At 40.3% G+C, this 13,459-nt stretch overlaps 1 protein-coding gene across 2 annotated transcripts in view; it reads left to right on the top strand.

The window, feature by feature from the left end:
• The window catches only part of Nalcn (sodium leak channel, non-selective), a 288,482-nt gene that overhangs the window by 218,862 nt on the left and 56,161 nt on the right, over positions 1-13,459 (top strand). For both annotated transcript variants that reach the window (XM_076872192.1, XM_076872191.1), the window contains one exon: positions 8,697-8,770. In XM_076872192.1, coding sequence (XP_076728307.1) covers positions 8,697-8,770 — 74 coding nt within the window. The remainder of the gene's footprint in view (positions 1-8,696; positions 8,771-13,459) is intronic.

The raw sequence follows: 13,459 nt of genomic DNA, 5'->3' as shown, positions 1-13,459 counted from the left end.
AGAAGCTCTTCAGGACCAATCAAGATATATCTCCAGGAGTGGAGGGGATTATGTAATGCTACCATATAACCCTGTGCTGTATCTCAAAGACACAAGGCAGTGTTGGTCCCAGGGGAAAGACACCAAATAGGAAGACCTCATACTCCTCTCTTTAGATTCAAACTGCTTTAGTAGATAATTGGACTTCTTCCCTCTTGTCACAATAATGAAGAGGAAATGCAGATGTACATGGGATAAAATTAAAGCATTTTTTTCTCTTTTATTGATCTTTGCAGTAAATTATTGAGCTTGAAGATATGGCTATTCGAGTTCACAGTCTTACTAAAAAAAAAATCTGTTTTGAGGAGACCATTACATGCAAACAGTGTGCTGTGTTCAGGGTGAAAAAAATATTTTTCTACCTTCAATGAATGAGAACAGGAATTCCCTATCTGTGATTTTTTTCTTTCTTTCTATTTATTTATTTATTATTTTTTGTAGAACATTGAGTTGTGCAATCATTTTTAGTTTGAAATTATGTCACCTGTGTCCATTCCTTAGGTGTGTGTTCTTTGAGGGTGAAAGGAATATCAGGCTAGAATTAAGAATCTTCTTATAGCCAAGGTGGAAGACTTTTAAGAATTTGCAATACTATCTCAAAGTCAGGTATCCAGATAAAGTCACTACATGAATCTCTGAAATATAAATTTATTCTTCTTTTTAAACTTTATTCTCTTTCAAATATGGTTTTTCCTGTAGGTACTTTTCATTAAGTGCCAGGCCAACCTTGGTGTGTTATAACTGTTGCTGATGGCAATGTTCTTGTTATTTGTACCCTAAGTTCAAATGCAACTGAACCAGAATAAGAATTTGAAGTCTGCTTCCTTGCATCACCAAGTGTCTCGATTTAAAATCACAAACAGCTGCATCATTAAAAGCCTCTGACATTCTCTCCAGAATAATAAATCCACGCATCTTTTTGATCTCTGCAGGTTTTGAATCTTTGTCTTTATGTTTACATGAGCTATGATCAGAAATCACTTTGCATTCTACCTCTGTAATTAAAACCTACCCAGCATACACCCTTGGTTCTTATCATAAACACCATGTATTGGACATACCTCAGACTTCTTCAGCCACCCAAGGTGCTGCCCTTGCACTGCAGTTACCATTATACCACTCTCGTTGGTATGGAAGTCGTGGGAGATTGGACCCACTCCACGGAGAACCACACTAAAGTACTGTTATAAAATTCAAGTGCCAAAAAAAAAAAAAAAATAAGTCAAATGAGTTTCCGTTGTTTAGTCTCCAGTTTTAGAAGATTTTTCTATGTATATAAAGTGAGTTCAGACTCAATTCAAAATTTCAATTCAGAATTTTTACCTCATTCACATTTGATATTTTAGGATTAAGTATTTTTTTTTACAAAAAAAAAAAGCAAAACAGAAAAGGGAGCAAACATTAAACGTCGCCTTTTAGTTACGAACTTGATTCATTTTTTAAAATATATTTGAAGCACCTAGACAATGGAGGAACATAAGCTAGACAAGGAAGGTACCGTCTTTTTTGGGAACTGTCTATCTGGTGGCCTCCTCGGGAAGGTGAAGGGATGCTTCTTACAGAGGAGAAATCAACTTGTGCTGGCGTCCTAGGGCCCAGAGGAAGAACGAAGTTTTAGGGTGTGTGTGTGTGTGTGTGTGTGTGTGTGTGTGTGTGCGCACGCACGCGCACACACATATTTTAACACTTGGTGTTTTTGTAGGGTTCAGAATGAAGTTTTGGGGGGCGGTATGTGTGTTGTGTGTGCATGAATGTTTTAACTCTTATACTTGGTGTTTTGCAGGGGTCAGAATTTATAATTTTGAAATAAGTTAAGATCAAAAATCTTGACCCATTATTTAAAGTGCCTTTTCGCATCTTAGACACATTTCAAAGCTTCCTAACATGACATTATAATGGAATTCACCTTTATATACATTGTAATAGGACTGTTTTAATCATGGTGCCACCAACATTAATCACCTTTTAAAATTCTTTCTTTCCAAGCATAATGTCAGTTCCATAAAAAGTTTGTTTTATAGAAACCTCTTGCTATATACATGGTCTGTCATATACACTTTGATATTAATTTTCAGTGCATAGATGCATGAAAAATTCAAGTAGAGTGAAATGCAGGGCCACCTTCAGCCTATGTAATTTTAAGTAATTGCCTCTTTCCAATTACTGTGTTTCCTGTGGGAGACTTACTCAATAGAGCAGCTCGTTAGAATAATCACGCTACACCTTCCCAGCAGAAGTGGTCGTCAGCAGCCCCTATTCATTGGACCATGGTTCTGTGCTTTATGGGCATATTTTCTTATAACCCTCTTACCATTTATTATGAATCTGTTAATATTTCCAAAGTGAGAAAAGAAAAATAGAGTCACTCAAACTTTTTCCCTGTTAGAAACAGAAATATATTATTAACACTTAAAATCAAGAAACTTAGTGCTTGTGTTGTTCTCTCCCAGGTAAACTTCATGGCTTCGTCCTGCAGATGGTAGCTGGGGAGAAGTCATGGTTCTCTGGGTCTAAGCCTTACAGGATCCTGGAGCAATCCAACATTCCCTGGAAGGTCATGGCTTATGTATGTCCCAACTTATGGGAAGTAGCTAATGGTATTTGTAGAGAGAATATTATAGATTTGAATGCACATCTAGTAAGGGAATAAAGGAATTCAACTCAATAATTAATTAAAATATCACCAAAAAAACACTAAGATGGCAGAAGGGAATAAATAATAAAAAGTAGGTATTAATCAAATGAGAAGGAAAGAAGAAATAAACAATATCAACAAACTGGAATTTCTTTTGAAAATAAAAGTGATAAACTACATCAAAATTCAAGATGAAGAAAGCAGAGTATCTTCTGGAATGACAGAGGGTTAGCTCAGGTTTTGAATCTCCTTGAATCTCCACATGAACAGACACAACTCCTAGGTGACAAAACCTAAATCCATTGATAGCAATTGCTACAGAACTAGGTCATCCACCGACCCCATATAAAAAACAGATGCAAACAGACCACTAGCCAATGATCTGCATGGCATTGGGGTCCCCTGGGAGGAAACCCAGGTTAGATACAGAGCATCCAGTGCTTATGAAAAACAGCACAGCTTCTTAGTGTACTGAGGAGAACAACATCCCAGGAGTGAAATCAGAATGGAACAGGTCAGGGCCAGAGTGGTGAGGAAAATAGTAGGTCCTGATAAAATGGAGGGTGGGCATGTGGAGGGATTGGGGAATAGAGTCAGGACTTCCTAGAAAAAAAGCTGTCATACTGGACTTGGAACACTGTGCTAAACCAACAGCAGAGGAAGCCCTGGGTTGGAGGAGAAATACAGAACTGTGTGGGAAACCTGACTGTGCACAGAAATGAGCAAGAAAAATATCAAAGTCAAGTTCCCTATAAAAGTTATTATAAGAAAAAAAACCACCAAGCACACCATAAAGACGTGCTCATAAATAGCTCAACCTATAGCATTCTGTTCCAAAATGAGTTAAAAGACATTAAGAACTGAATAAGGTTGAAAAGACAACCTGGAGAAGATTTGGAAAAACTCAGAAAATGAAGTGCTGAATATAGGAAGAAATGATAAATAAAAATAACGGAAAAATATAAAAGGACTAGGTACCACAGATGATGCCCTAAGAGAAATAGAAAGAAGAAATTTCTGTAAAAAGTTAAACAGAAATGAAGAAGCAGGTGAAAATAGTTTGCAAGAAAATGACAAAGAAAGTCATATGGGGCCACCATTTCTATCCAGGAGGCCCTAAGGGACGCCATAGCATGAGAGCAGAACAGGTAGCAAACGTGAAAAAAAACAGACCTGAACCTCCGTGTCAAAGGTGCTCCCCACGAGCCTGAGAACCCCAAGGGCAAGAGATGCCCCAGAAGACCTCCAAGACTTTACATTTTAAAAAATTATTTTGATATCCGGCCCCAAACAACAACAAGGAGAGATCATTGGATTAACATCAGACTTCCCAATAGCAATGCTTTATATCAGAACAAACTAATCTACACAAGATTCCCAGGGGAGCCGTAGATGAGCTAGGCTTTTTACATCCAGGGAAACTGAGTTTCAAATTTCAAAGGACTGAGCTGTGATCACGATGTCACTATGGAAACGATGTGGTGTGGAAGGAAGGCTGTTCCCTTGAGCCCCTCCTGGACATGCGTCAGACAGCCCAGAGAACTCCAGAAGTGACTCAGATGATGACATGAGGGGGTGGGCGGTGTCTTATGTAAGAGCTGAGACCACAGGAGCACTGAGCAGAGAGTACGTCCGTCAGCTGCTCACTGTCACCATGTGGAGCAGCACAGAGGTACTGACGAGGAGAATGGGAAGAAACACAAACACTTCAGTGGTCACTCGTCATCTTGATTGTGTCAGGTGTCATTGTTCCCAGACTATTGCCTGTGAAATGTGAAATAAAAATTTGTAAATTATTAAGAAAATAATCTAATTCTATCATCCTTTGTGTCCTTTATAATCAAGAGTGGTGATGGGAAGAGAAAGTGGCATAGATGTCATGTAGGAAAGCCTAGGGAAGGTCCCCATGTCTTAAATTTAAACTGAAATTTAATCTGTTTGGACAAAGTCTTGGAAATGGGGACCACATAAGTAGAAATGAGCCCTGTTGGATCTAGATGATGCTTTTGCAAAACCATTTTCCAATAAATAAACCAGGACTTCTTGGAGAAAATCATTGATTTGGAATAGAAAGCATGCATGTGACCTTGGGGCATCTTGCCACACCTGACATCAGGGAAACTTCACCAACAACTACTAGGGTCATGTCGAAAGAAGCCCTGGGCCCACTTGAAAAGGCTTCCAGTGAGACTTGAGATGATTGTACCTATGATAAGAACAGCAATCGCAATGAACTGAAGTCGGTCACATGAGTTTAAACTTGGAGTTCATAGTATTCTGAAAACAGTAATTAGCTAACTTAAGCAGACAACCAATTAACTACATGAAAACTAACGTGAAGGTCAAGAGACAAGCATTTATCTTGCCTTTCCCATCAGAAATGTACCATTTGGTAGCCAAACTCTACAGGAAAGAAAGTACATCACTAAAAGAAAACATCCAACTAATAAATCAGTCGGCTTTGCAGACTGAAGGAATTGATGGAACCAGGCAGTGTTCGCTGGTTCTATTAATGTCAGGAAGAGAGACGCCCAGACAACAGGTGCCTCCTGGTGAGAAAACAGACTCCGCCTAAGGCCCTGCCAACCTCTGGATCCAATGGCAATTTGCGGAAAATGTAGAGGACAGGAGTGCATTCAGCTATATTAGATTATGCACTGGGGAAAATCCAGTTCTGGAAGCTACAGATGAAATTCCCAGGTTCTTTGATTTAACAGTCATTGTTTAAAGATCACCAGAGCCAACCATCAGTGAGTCCTTCGAGTCAGGATTAATCAATCACAAATAACTCTCTGCACATGGAGTTGAACTTCCTGGATCTTGAGTTCTGGGTTAAAGTGCATAGTTCTGAGAACATGTTTATAATTAAAAGTTTCAGACTTTAAAAACATTATCTGGGCTGGGGATATGGCTCAAGCGGTAGTGCGCTCGCCTGGCATGCGTGCAGCCCGGGTTCAATCCTCAGCACCACATACAGACAAAGATGTTGTGTCTGCCGAAAACTAAAAGATAAATATTAAAAATCTCTCTCTCTCTCTCTCTCTCTCTCTCTCTCTCTCTCTCTCTCTCTCTCTCTTAAAAAAAAAAAAAAAAACATCATCTGTGAATTATTTGAACTTACATTTAATTTATTAGTTTTGATCATTAATCCAGTCAAGGAATTGTTCTTTTGGCAAGTTGAGTGTTTTAGGTTTGTAAACCTAAAACATAAAATCTATATAAAATATATAAAATAATATATAAAATAAAAATAAAATCTATATTAAAAAGGTCTTTTAAAACTAATTTTTTGTCATTCTCAATGAAAACAGTGTCACCCATTCCATTCTTTTTACTCCTACAACTCTGATATATTTAGATGCAAAGTGAGCAATTACTGATTCTTTTTAGCTGCAATTTACAATTTCAGATCTAAAATTGCTTTTTTCCTTTGTGAAATGAATCTGTTTAATGCTATGAGTATGCGTCTGCATATGGCTGTCAGTGTCTCTTAGGGCCAGAAGAGGGCACTGCAGAGCAGTGTAGCCCTGAGTTCCCTGTAACATGCAGAATCTGAGAATGTCCTTTGCTAAAAGATACACCCAAAACTTTATAACACCAAGAAAAACTGAAGGGATAATGAGATAATCACTATAGGCCTCATTCACCAGAAAAAAAAGGGCTGTTAAAACATCTGTCTATGTAAATACATATCTAGTGTATCAAATATATGTCTATCAAGCACAATACACACATCTCTTCTTTCTTCCTTCAGGTACATTCCAAAGTTGAACCTGAAGCTTTTCTGTTTCTACTACCTCTGCCATCAGTTATAAAAGCAGTTCTCAAGCACTCCCTTGTACACATTAATGCTGTATTTTATTTTAATCAGCTCGAGTTCAGGATAAAGTGGATGTGAGGCATTTTAGTAATTTTATATGGTGCAGGAATCATTTAGGAAGCACTGTACTAGATATTATCCCAAAGGCTCTTCCCCATGTGAAGAGCATGGTTTCAGCATCAGCTACTCTACCTGCAGTTAGGTCAGTAGGTTCAGACAGGAATAGACCTAGGCCTGTCCTTGACCTTGAGGATGAATGAAGAATTGTGGGATCTGCAATCCTCTCCTAAGGCTGCCTGTCACAGGACCTCAGTAGGGGACCTGTCTCCTCATTGTGTGGGTTTATAGGTGTCACCAGAGCAGAGGCTCCACCAGGAGGGGGCCTTACAATTGTCTTGGGTCTCCAGAAGACACTGTGAGCAGTAATCCTTAGGAAATGTCCAACCAGCTCAGGGAGATAGTAAATCAGTGCCCAAAGTCCCCTCTTGAGAAGATAGGACAAGATGTATGACACATCACTGTGAATAGCCTTTTACATGCTACTATACAAATATAACTCCTAAATAAATGGCATCCACTCTTGTCTCCTTGTCTGCACATTACTTTATTCTCCTAGGGGGTTCTAGTAAATAAGGAAACCAATTCAGTTTTCATGATTAAAAAATAAATAAATAACAAAACACTTTTGCTGCCTAGACATGTAAGGGAGAAATCACCAATGTGTTCAATGAGCCTGCTCTTCATTACAGATCTTCTAGGAAACAATGAAAATTGTGTTGTAAATTATGGTATTACTTAGGCTCTCAGTTGTGTTTGAAAAGGCCAGTTTGGGTCCTGGCTCTTTCCCAGCCATGGCTACATGGATGTATTTGGCTGGATGTCATTGCATTTGTTTATAGGCTGTTTTGAGGATTAGGCCTTGGTGGCTTTGTGTCTCAACTTAAATGGTGCTTGTGGTAAAGAAACCAGGTGGTCTGTTTTAGGTGAATGCAGAGTTTTCTTGTTTTTTGCTTTTCCCTCAAGTTTACTGGAAACACAGTATGCCTTATAGTGTTTTCCCTACTCACTTTGCTTAAATGCCCACCTACCATAACACTCACATAGAGAATTTGCACTAAATTAATTTGCCTGGTACATACATTTATGAATTTAACCACTGCCACCTGTGACTGTAGAAATTATTCGAGGTCCGTTCCCACTTCTTCAGTAAAGTCATTGTTAACTCTATCAGACACTTGTTGTCCCCCAGCCAAAGTTCAAAGCTCCTCTCATCTTTTCCACTGTACTAATTGTCCAGTTCTTGGCCATCCACCATATTGTACTTTTCCCTAATGACATCAAGTGTCCTGCTCTGTCCTGCCTTACTGGGCTGTTCAATTCTAAAGTCCAAGAACTCTGGCTCCCATCCACCCTTTATCTCCACTGGTCACCATATGGTGCAAAGTGCTGAGTAAACCTTATCCCTCCATGACAACGAGCAGGTCATTGTCTAGTCTGACTGCTGGAGTTACACTTTCGAGTTATTTGTTCTTGGGAATCTACCCAAAGACATGATGGTGTGCTTTCCGTTCTCTTTCTGCCCTTTCTCTGCCCACTTTGGCTCCTATAAAGCTGTCACCCATCTAACTTCTGCAAATAGCAAGCAGGACAGAGCTGAGGGTGGTGGGTATATCTTCTGGCTTACAGTCAGCCTCCACAATTATTTTTCATCTTCTCTGGAATAGTTTTACCAGCATTAACTTGGGGGAAACCTTGAACACCTCCCTCATTTGCTCCTGTGCTAATAGACAAAGCAACTCCTAAACTAGTGTTCAGATTAGTATTGGATCCCAGGCTAAGCACTGGGATTGTGGATTGGAGAACATTTTTCTAAGTAATAATGAATGAGGAGTCCAACATTAGTCTCACATTAAGTTCTTTGGAAACCAAAGAACCTCTTCAGAGAAAGGGCAGCGTCATTACCAGTGACACACAGCCTGTGCATCATCCCACAGCTGTGGAAATGCAGCCCCACAAGATTGTTTGCAGGTTTGCTCCAATGAAAATGCAAATAGAAAAGAATATGAAATTGTAGAATAATCACGTAATGAAGCTTTAGTGAAAAACATGTTTAATGTTTTAATAATGTCATCTCTCTAATGATTTTTCAGTATGTTATTCTTTTACATTCCGAAACTAAAATTACGATTTTATAATTTTCAGCTTCGCAAGTCTGTTTTCAGCATCAGAGCAAGGAACCTTCTGGAAAAGGAGACTGCAGTCACTAAAATCTTAAGGTAAAATCAATAAGTGTTGATATATGCTCAAACATACATAGAATTAAGCAAAAAATAGGTTTTTCAAGTGAAGCAATTTTCAATTTTCTGTGGATCAACAAACATACTTTCTGTTAGATAGTAGGTTTAAGTATACACTTATATACAATGTCAACGACATTACTAATGTTTTTCCTGAAAAAGTAGTATTTCATTAGCAAATTAGGCCATTCTTTCTTTCATGTATTTAAACATAAATTATTAAAACATTTTTAAAAATATTTAAATAACCCTTATTCTTATAGCCTCTTTTGTGATACCTAAAGGAAAAATCATGATCTGGAAAAAAAATGGTAAGCAAGTCAGACTTTTAAAGCAATTATGATTTTAATCTATTAATCAAGTTATTAAAAGTCTATTAAGAGTTGAAAGCATACCCATCTTAGAATGCTTATAAAAACATGTCATTTTAATGCCACTTCTAAAACATGTCTTGAAGTGAAGTATCAATAAGGAAAATTAAACTTATTTAAACATATAAGGCTATGTTATAATACAGAGTAACTTGATCAGTATAAAATCCATATGCATTTGGAATATCACTTATTGCTGCGTATATTATGTGAACACATGTAAATGGCATAACCAGATATTTGGAGTTGAAGGTAGGAGGGCTGACAAGGTGAACGGTCATATCATACCAGGACAGTCTCAGAACTTGTGGTGAGTGGAAGAAGATAGACTCATGTACTAGGTTCATTCCTAGGAATGGTCATGAAAGCATTTGCCTGGACTGTCTATTACTGTAACTCAGAAGCCTGTAACGAGAAAATAAAGCTAAGTATACATGAGAACTATATTTGCATTTTAATGTTACCTGAAATTTGTGTGTACAAAACAAATATTCTACCTAATGAAGACTGTGTCCTACGAATTCCCTCTCCATTGGTGAACATTCATGCACAGAGTTGCAGTAACTTTTACGAAATGAGAATAAATACTTAGGGTTTATCTCTTCACCACAAAATATGAAGAGACGAATGTGAAAGGTCTCGTTGAAATATTCAGTCTAGGTCCCAACCTGAGTTTGTCTGTCTGGCTGGTCACCCCACCCTGTTGTTACCATGGAGACATGCCATGAGGTCTGCCTTGACTGCTTCAATCTCCAGAATCGTCACTCAAGCTCACCTGTACCAGACAAGTTTATGATAGGGTTCCTCAGAAAAATGTGCTGGTCCTCTCAGTAGGAAGAAACCCTCCCCGGGAATTGTAATATTCTGAGTCCGACAGAGGACCCACCTGACCTTCCCCAAAGGTCCAGAATAACTGCCATCCAGAGATCGAGCTGCACCTAAGGTACCTGTGACTTTCCCAGGCAGAGGTAGACACAGGTTCTTGTGAGAAACATGTCCCCAGGCTTCACTTCCCTGGGCACACTTGCTTATAACCAATCTGCTGCTTTCCTTCTCCACCCTGTCATGATTTGAGTCTGGAATGTCCCCAGAACTTTGATTGTTGAAGGCTTGTTTGCCAGGGAAGCAGTGAGCAGAGAGGGGATTTGGGCAGTCTTCAACCTCACCAGTGGAATAACTCATGTGATGAATTAATGAATTGAATGGGCTACTGAGAGGAGGTGTTGACTGTAGGCAGCTGAGGTGTGGCTGGACAAAGTGGATCACCAGGGACATGCCTTTAAGGACTCTCTCCTGTCCCTGGCCTTTTCCTCTTTGTCAATCTGTCTATCTATCCATCGTCTATCTATCCATCCATCCATCCATCCATCTTAGTTCCCAGCTCCATGAGCTGACAGCTTCCTCTTCCGTGTCCTTCCTCACCATGTCGGCCTCACCTCAGGCCCAAAGCAGTGGAGGTAACTGATCATGGACTGAAACCTCTAAACCGTGAGCCAAAATGAATCTTGCCCCCTCTAAGTTGTTCAGGTGATTTTGGTCACAGGGACAGAAAGCTGAAAACAACCCCCTTTCTTTCTTTACCTCCATCAGTTTATAAGAGAATGGTGAAACTCACCCTCCAGGAACTACGATATGTGATGGGGACTGAGGTTCTCTGGACAGCCACCTGAGGGGCAGGCCCCTCGGGGCTGTCTCCAGGAAGTGTGGCCTTCATGTTTTCCAGGTGACCTTCAATTGGAAGCTTCCTTCCGGACTTCACCTACCTTAGAGTCAGGCATTTGAGATCACAGAGTTGTCACAAGGAACGTGTTAACATGTCATTTGTTTTGAAAATAAAGTTAGACTTTTTCCAACAGGTTCTGTTGATTGGTTTGACAATGAAGAATGACTCAGTGTGCCCAATGTCACACATTTGAGTGGATTGTAAGGGTGAAACTGGTCCATGTTTGCTTAAAAATCCTATTCAATACATCGTAATGCCAGAAATTACATTCTTTACTTCTGTAAAGAAACTTAATAGGCAACTTTTAAAAATATTTTTTAGTTGTCGATTCACCTTTATTTTAATCATTTATTTATATGTGGTGCTGAGAATCGAACCCAGTGTCTCACACATGTGAGGCAAACGCTCTACCACTGAGCCACAATCCCAGCCCTTAATAGTCTATTTCTAAAGGTATAGAAGTTTAGAAAATTGGGGGGGAATAAAATTATGGTGTATGTGAAGAAAACATTTAAAACACCCTAGGGAATACGGACCCCCCTCAAACCTGCCCAACAATTGTATGATTTGAGGGATACCCAGATACAAAGTACTTCAGGACATCCCACACACTTCAAAATGAGAACTCCTTACGCTCTTGGCTACTTTGCCCTGTGAATTACCGGACATAAAAGGCTACAGTTTGAGGGGGAAAAAAAAAACTAGAATCTATTCAAAATACAAATTTGATTCTTTAGAAAATTTCCTCCTGTTTCATTTGTAAAAATGGTTTCCTCGTTGCTGCCTCTGTAAACTGATACCTTTTGGGGGAATAGCTATCTTTTACCACTTCACTCGTCCTCCTCCTAGAGGTAATGTTAGTAATAATGATGACGATGACATCCCTTAGTTACAAAGTCACCAATAGATTGGGGCCCTGGGCATTGCTGCATGCTGTTTTCCCAGGAACAACAACAACTAATAAAAGAAATAATACTAAGGGGAAAATTGAAAGAAGAAAAGAAAACATCTGTGACAGCCCCAGGGCCCTGATGCGGGTACCTGCCACAGCGGGAAGTAAGAGATGCTTTCTTTCACTGTCCCCGTTGGCCCCTGGGCTCTCGCTTTCGCTCCACCGGTTAAACCTTGCCAGGGCCCTTGGGGAACCTGGAAGTGGCCTCTTCTGGGACCATTTGCACTCTTAAAGGAAGGAAGGGCTGAGAGACAGGATGCAGCTTAGTCTTTTGGTGGATGAATCTGCCCTGGTTCACGTAAAGGAAGTCTGGCAGAGTCTAATGTTTTAGTGTCCTGTCCTCAACTTTCCTAGATGTTTTTTTTTTTTTTTTTTTTTTTTTTTTTCCCTTCATAGAATTATTGTCTTTAGTGTCTCTGAAGGTTTCTCACCAAGCGACAGGTAAGAAAAGTATAGGGAGACCTGGGAAAGGACCTGACCTGAGTCATTCTGGTACAGCTTGGCACTTGTCCTGATTTGGGTGCAGATAAAGTAACTTTAATCCAGTATGAGATGTTAGTATTGGGGGAAAAATAAAACAAAGCAGATCCCTGTGGCGAGGTGTGCAGAGCCTGTCTGTGTGGACTGGTAATTTGTCTGTGAACTCTCAGGTCGCTCAATGGAAGGTGGGAGTCCAGGGTGCCTCCAGGCCTGACAGTGTCTCTCTTGCTCCTCTGTCACCTCAAGTAACTCCCTGATCTCACCCTCAGTTTTCCCATCTTCCCTTGTGGAGGAGACTTTCCAGAAAGTTCCATCTGACTAACCTGTTGATTGGGCGGGGTGAGATTTCGCTCTTCCCGCAGTGCAGACCACTGCTCCAACAACAGCAGGATGCCTCTAGCTCGGGGCTGGGAATGTGTAAGGGCTTGGTGAGCTGCAGAGCTGGTGGCAGACTCTGGGGCTGTCCAGCACACACACTAGGTAGCAGGTACCTGCTTCTGACCTTTTTTTTTTCCTTTCGGGCCTTTTGGGCCTTTTGGTCTTTAACTATATGTGTGTATTATCTTTAAAAAACAAGTACAACTGAGACTTAGAAACAACGTCCAGAAGTGCCCAGCATTAGCGGGCCCCGGGGAGAAGCACCTTGAGGGGAATCTTGATGATCCAGGTACTTTTAGGTGATGGGTTGACCAGTGGAATGAACGACTCACAGTCTAAAGGAGAGGCCCGGCCCGCGCCAGCAGCTGTAGTTCAGACGAATGGATCTGGGGGACGCGCTTGCAGCTGACAGTGGAACAGCACCAACAGTAACAGGTCGCCTTCCTCCACGCCAAGTCCCATTGATGTAGAGGCCTCGGTTCTCTCCCAGTGGTTAAGCTGTGGGGCTGCCGGGAGTTTCTGTCCTCAGGGGAATCACTGCCCATATCCATCTTCCAGTTGAAATAGGATTCATATTATTTCAGCAAAAAGTGTCTATATACATTACCACAAAGCAGGAAATTCCATCCACGAAGGAAAGTCTCAAAGAGAAAAGGCCCTGGAGACTGAGAATGTATGTCACTCTTTGATGGAGTCACCTATTCCTATGCATAATAATCTTTAATTCATGTTCGTGCAGTTATAACTTTCAAAAAAATGGTGTT

This window comes from Callospermophilus lateralis, chromosome 12 (genome assembly GCF_048772815.1).
Source record: "Callospermophilus lateralis isolate mCalLat2 chromosome 12, mCalLat2.hap1, whole genome shotgun sequence".
Taxonomy (NCBI): domain Eukaryota; kingdom Metazoa; phylum Chordata; class Mammalia; order Rodentia; family Sciuridae; genus Callospermophilus; species Callospermophilus lateralis.
Note: the sequence above shows the minus strand (reverse complement) of the source record. Positions and strands in the feature narration are given on the sequence as shown.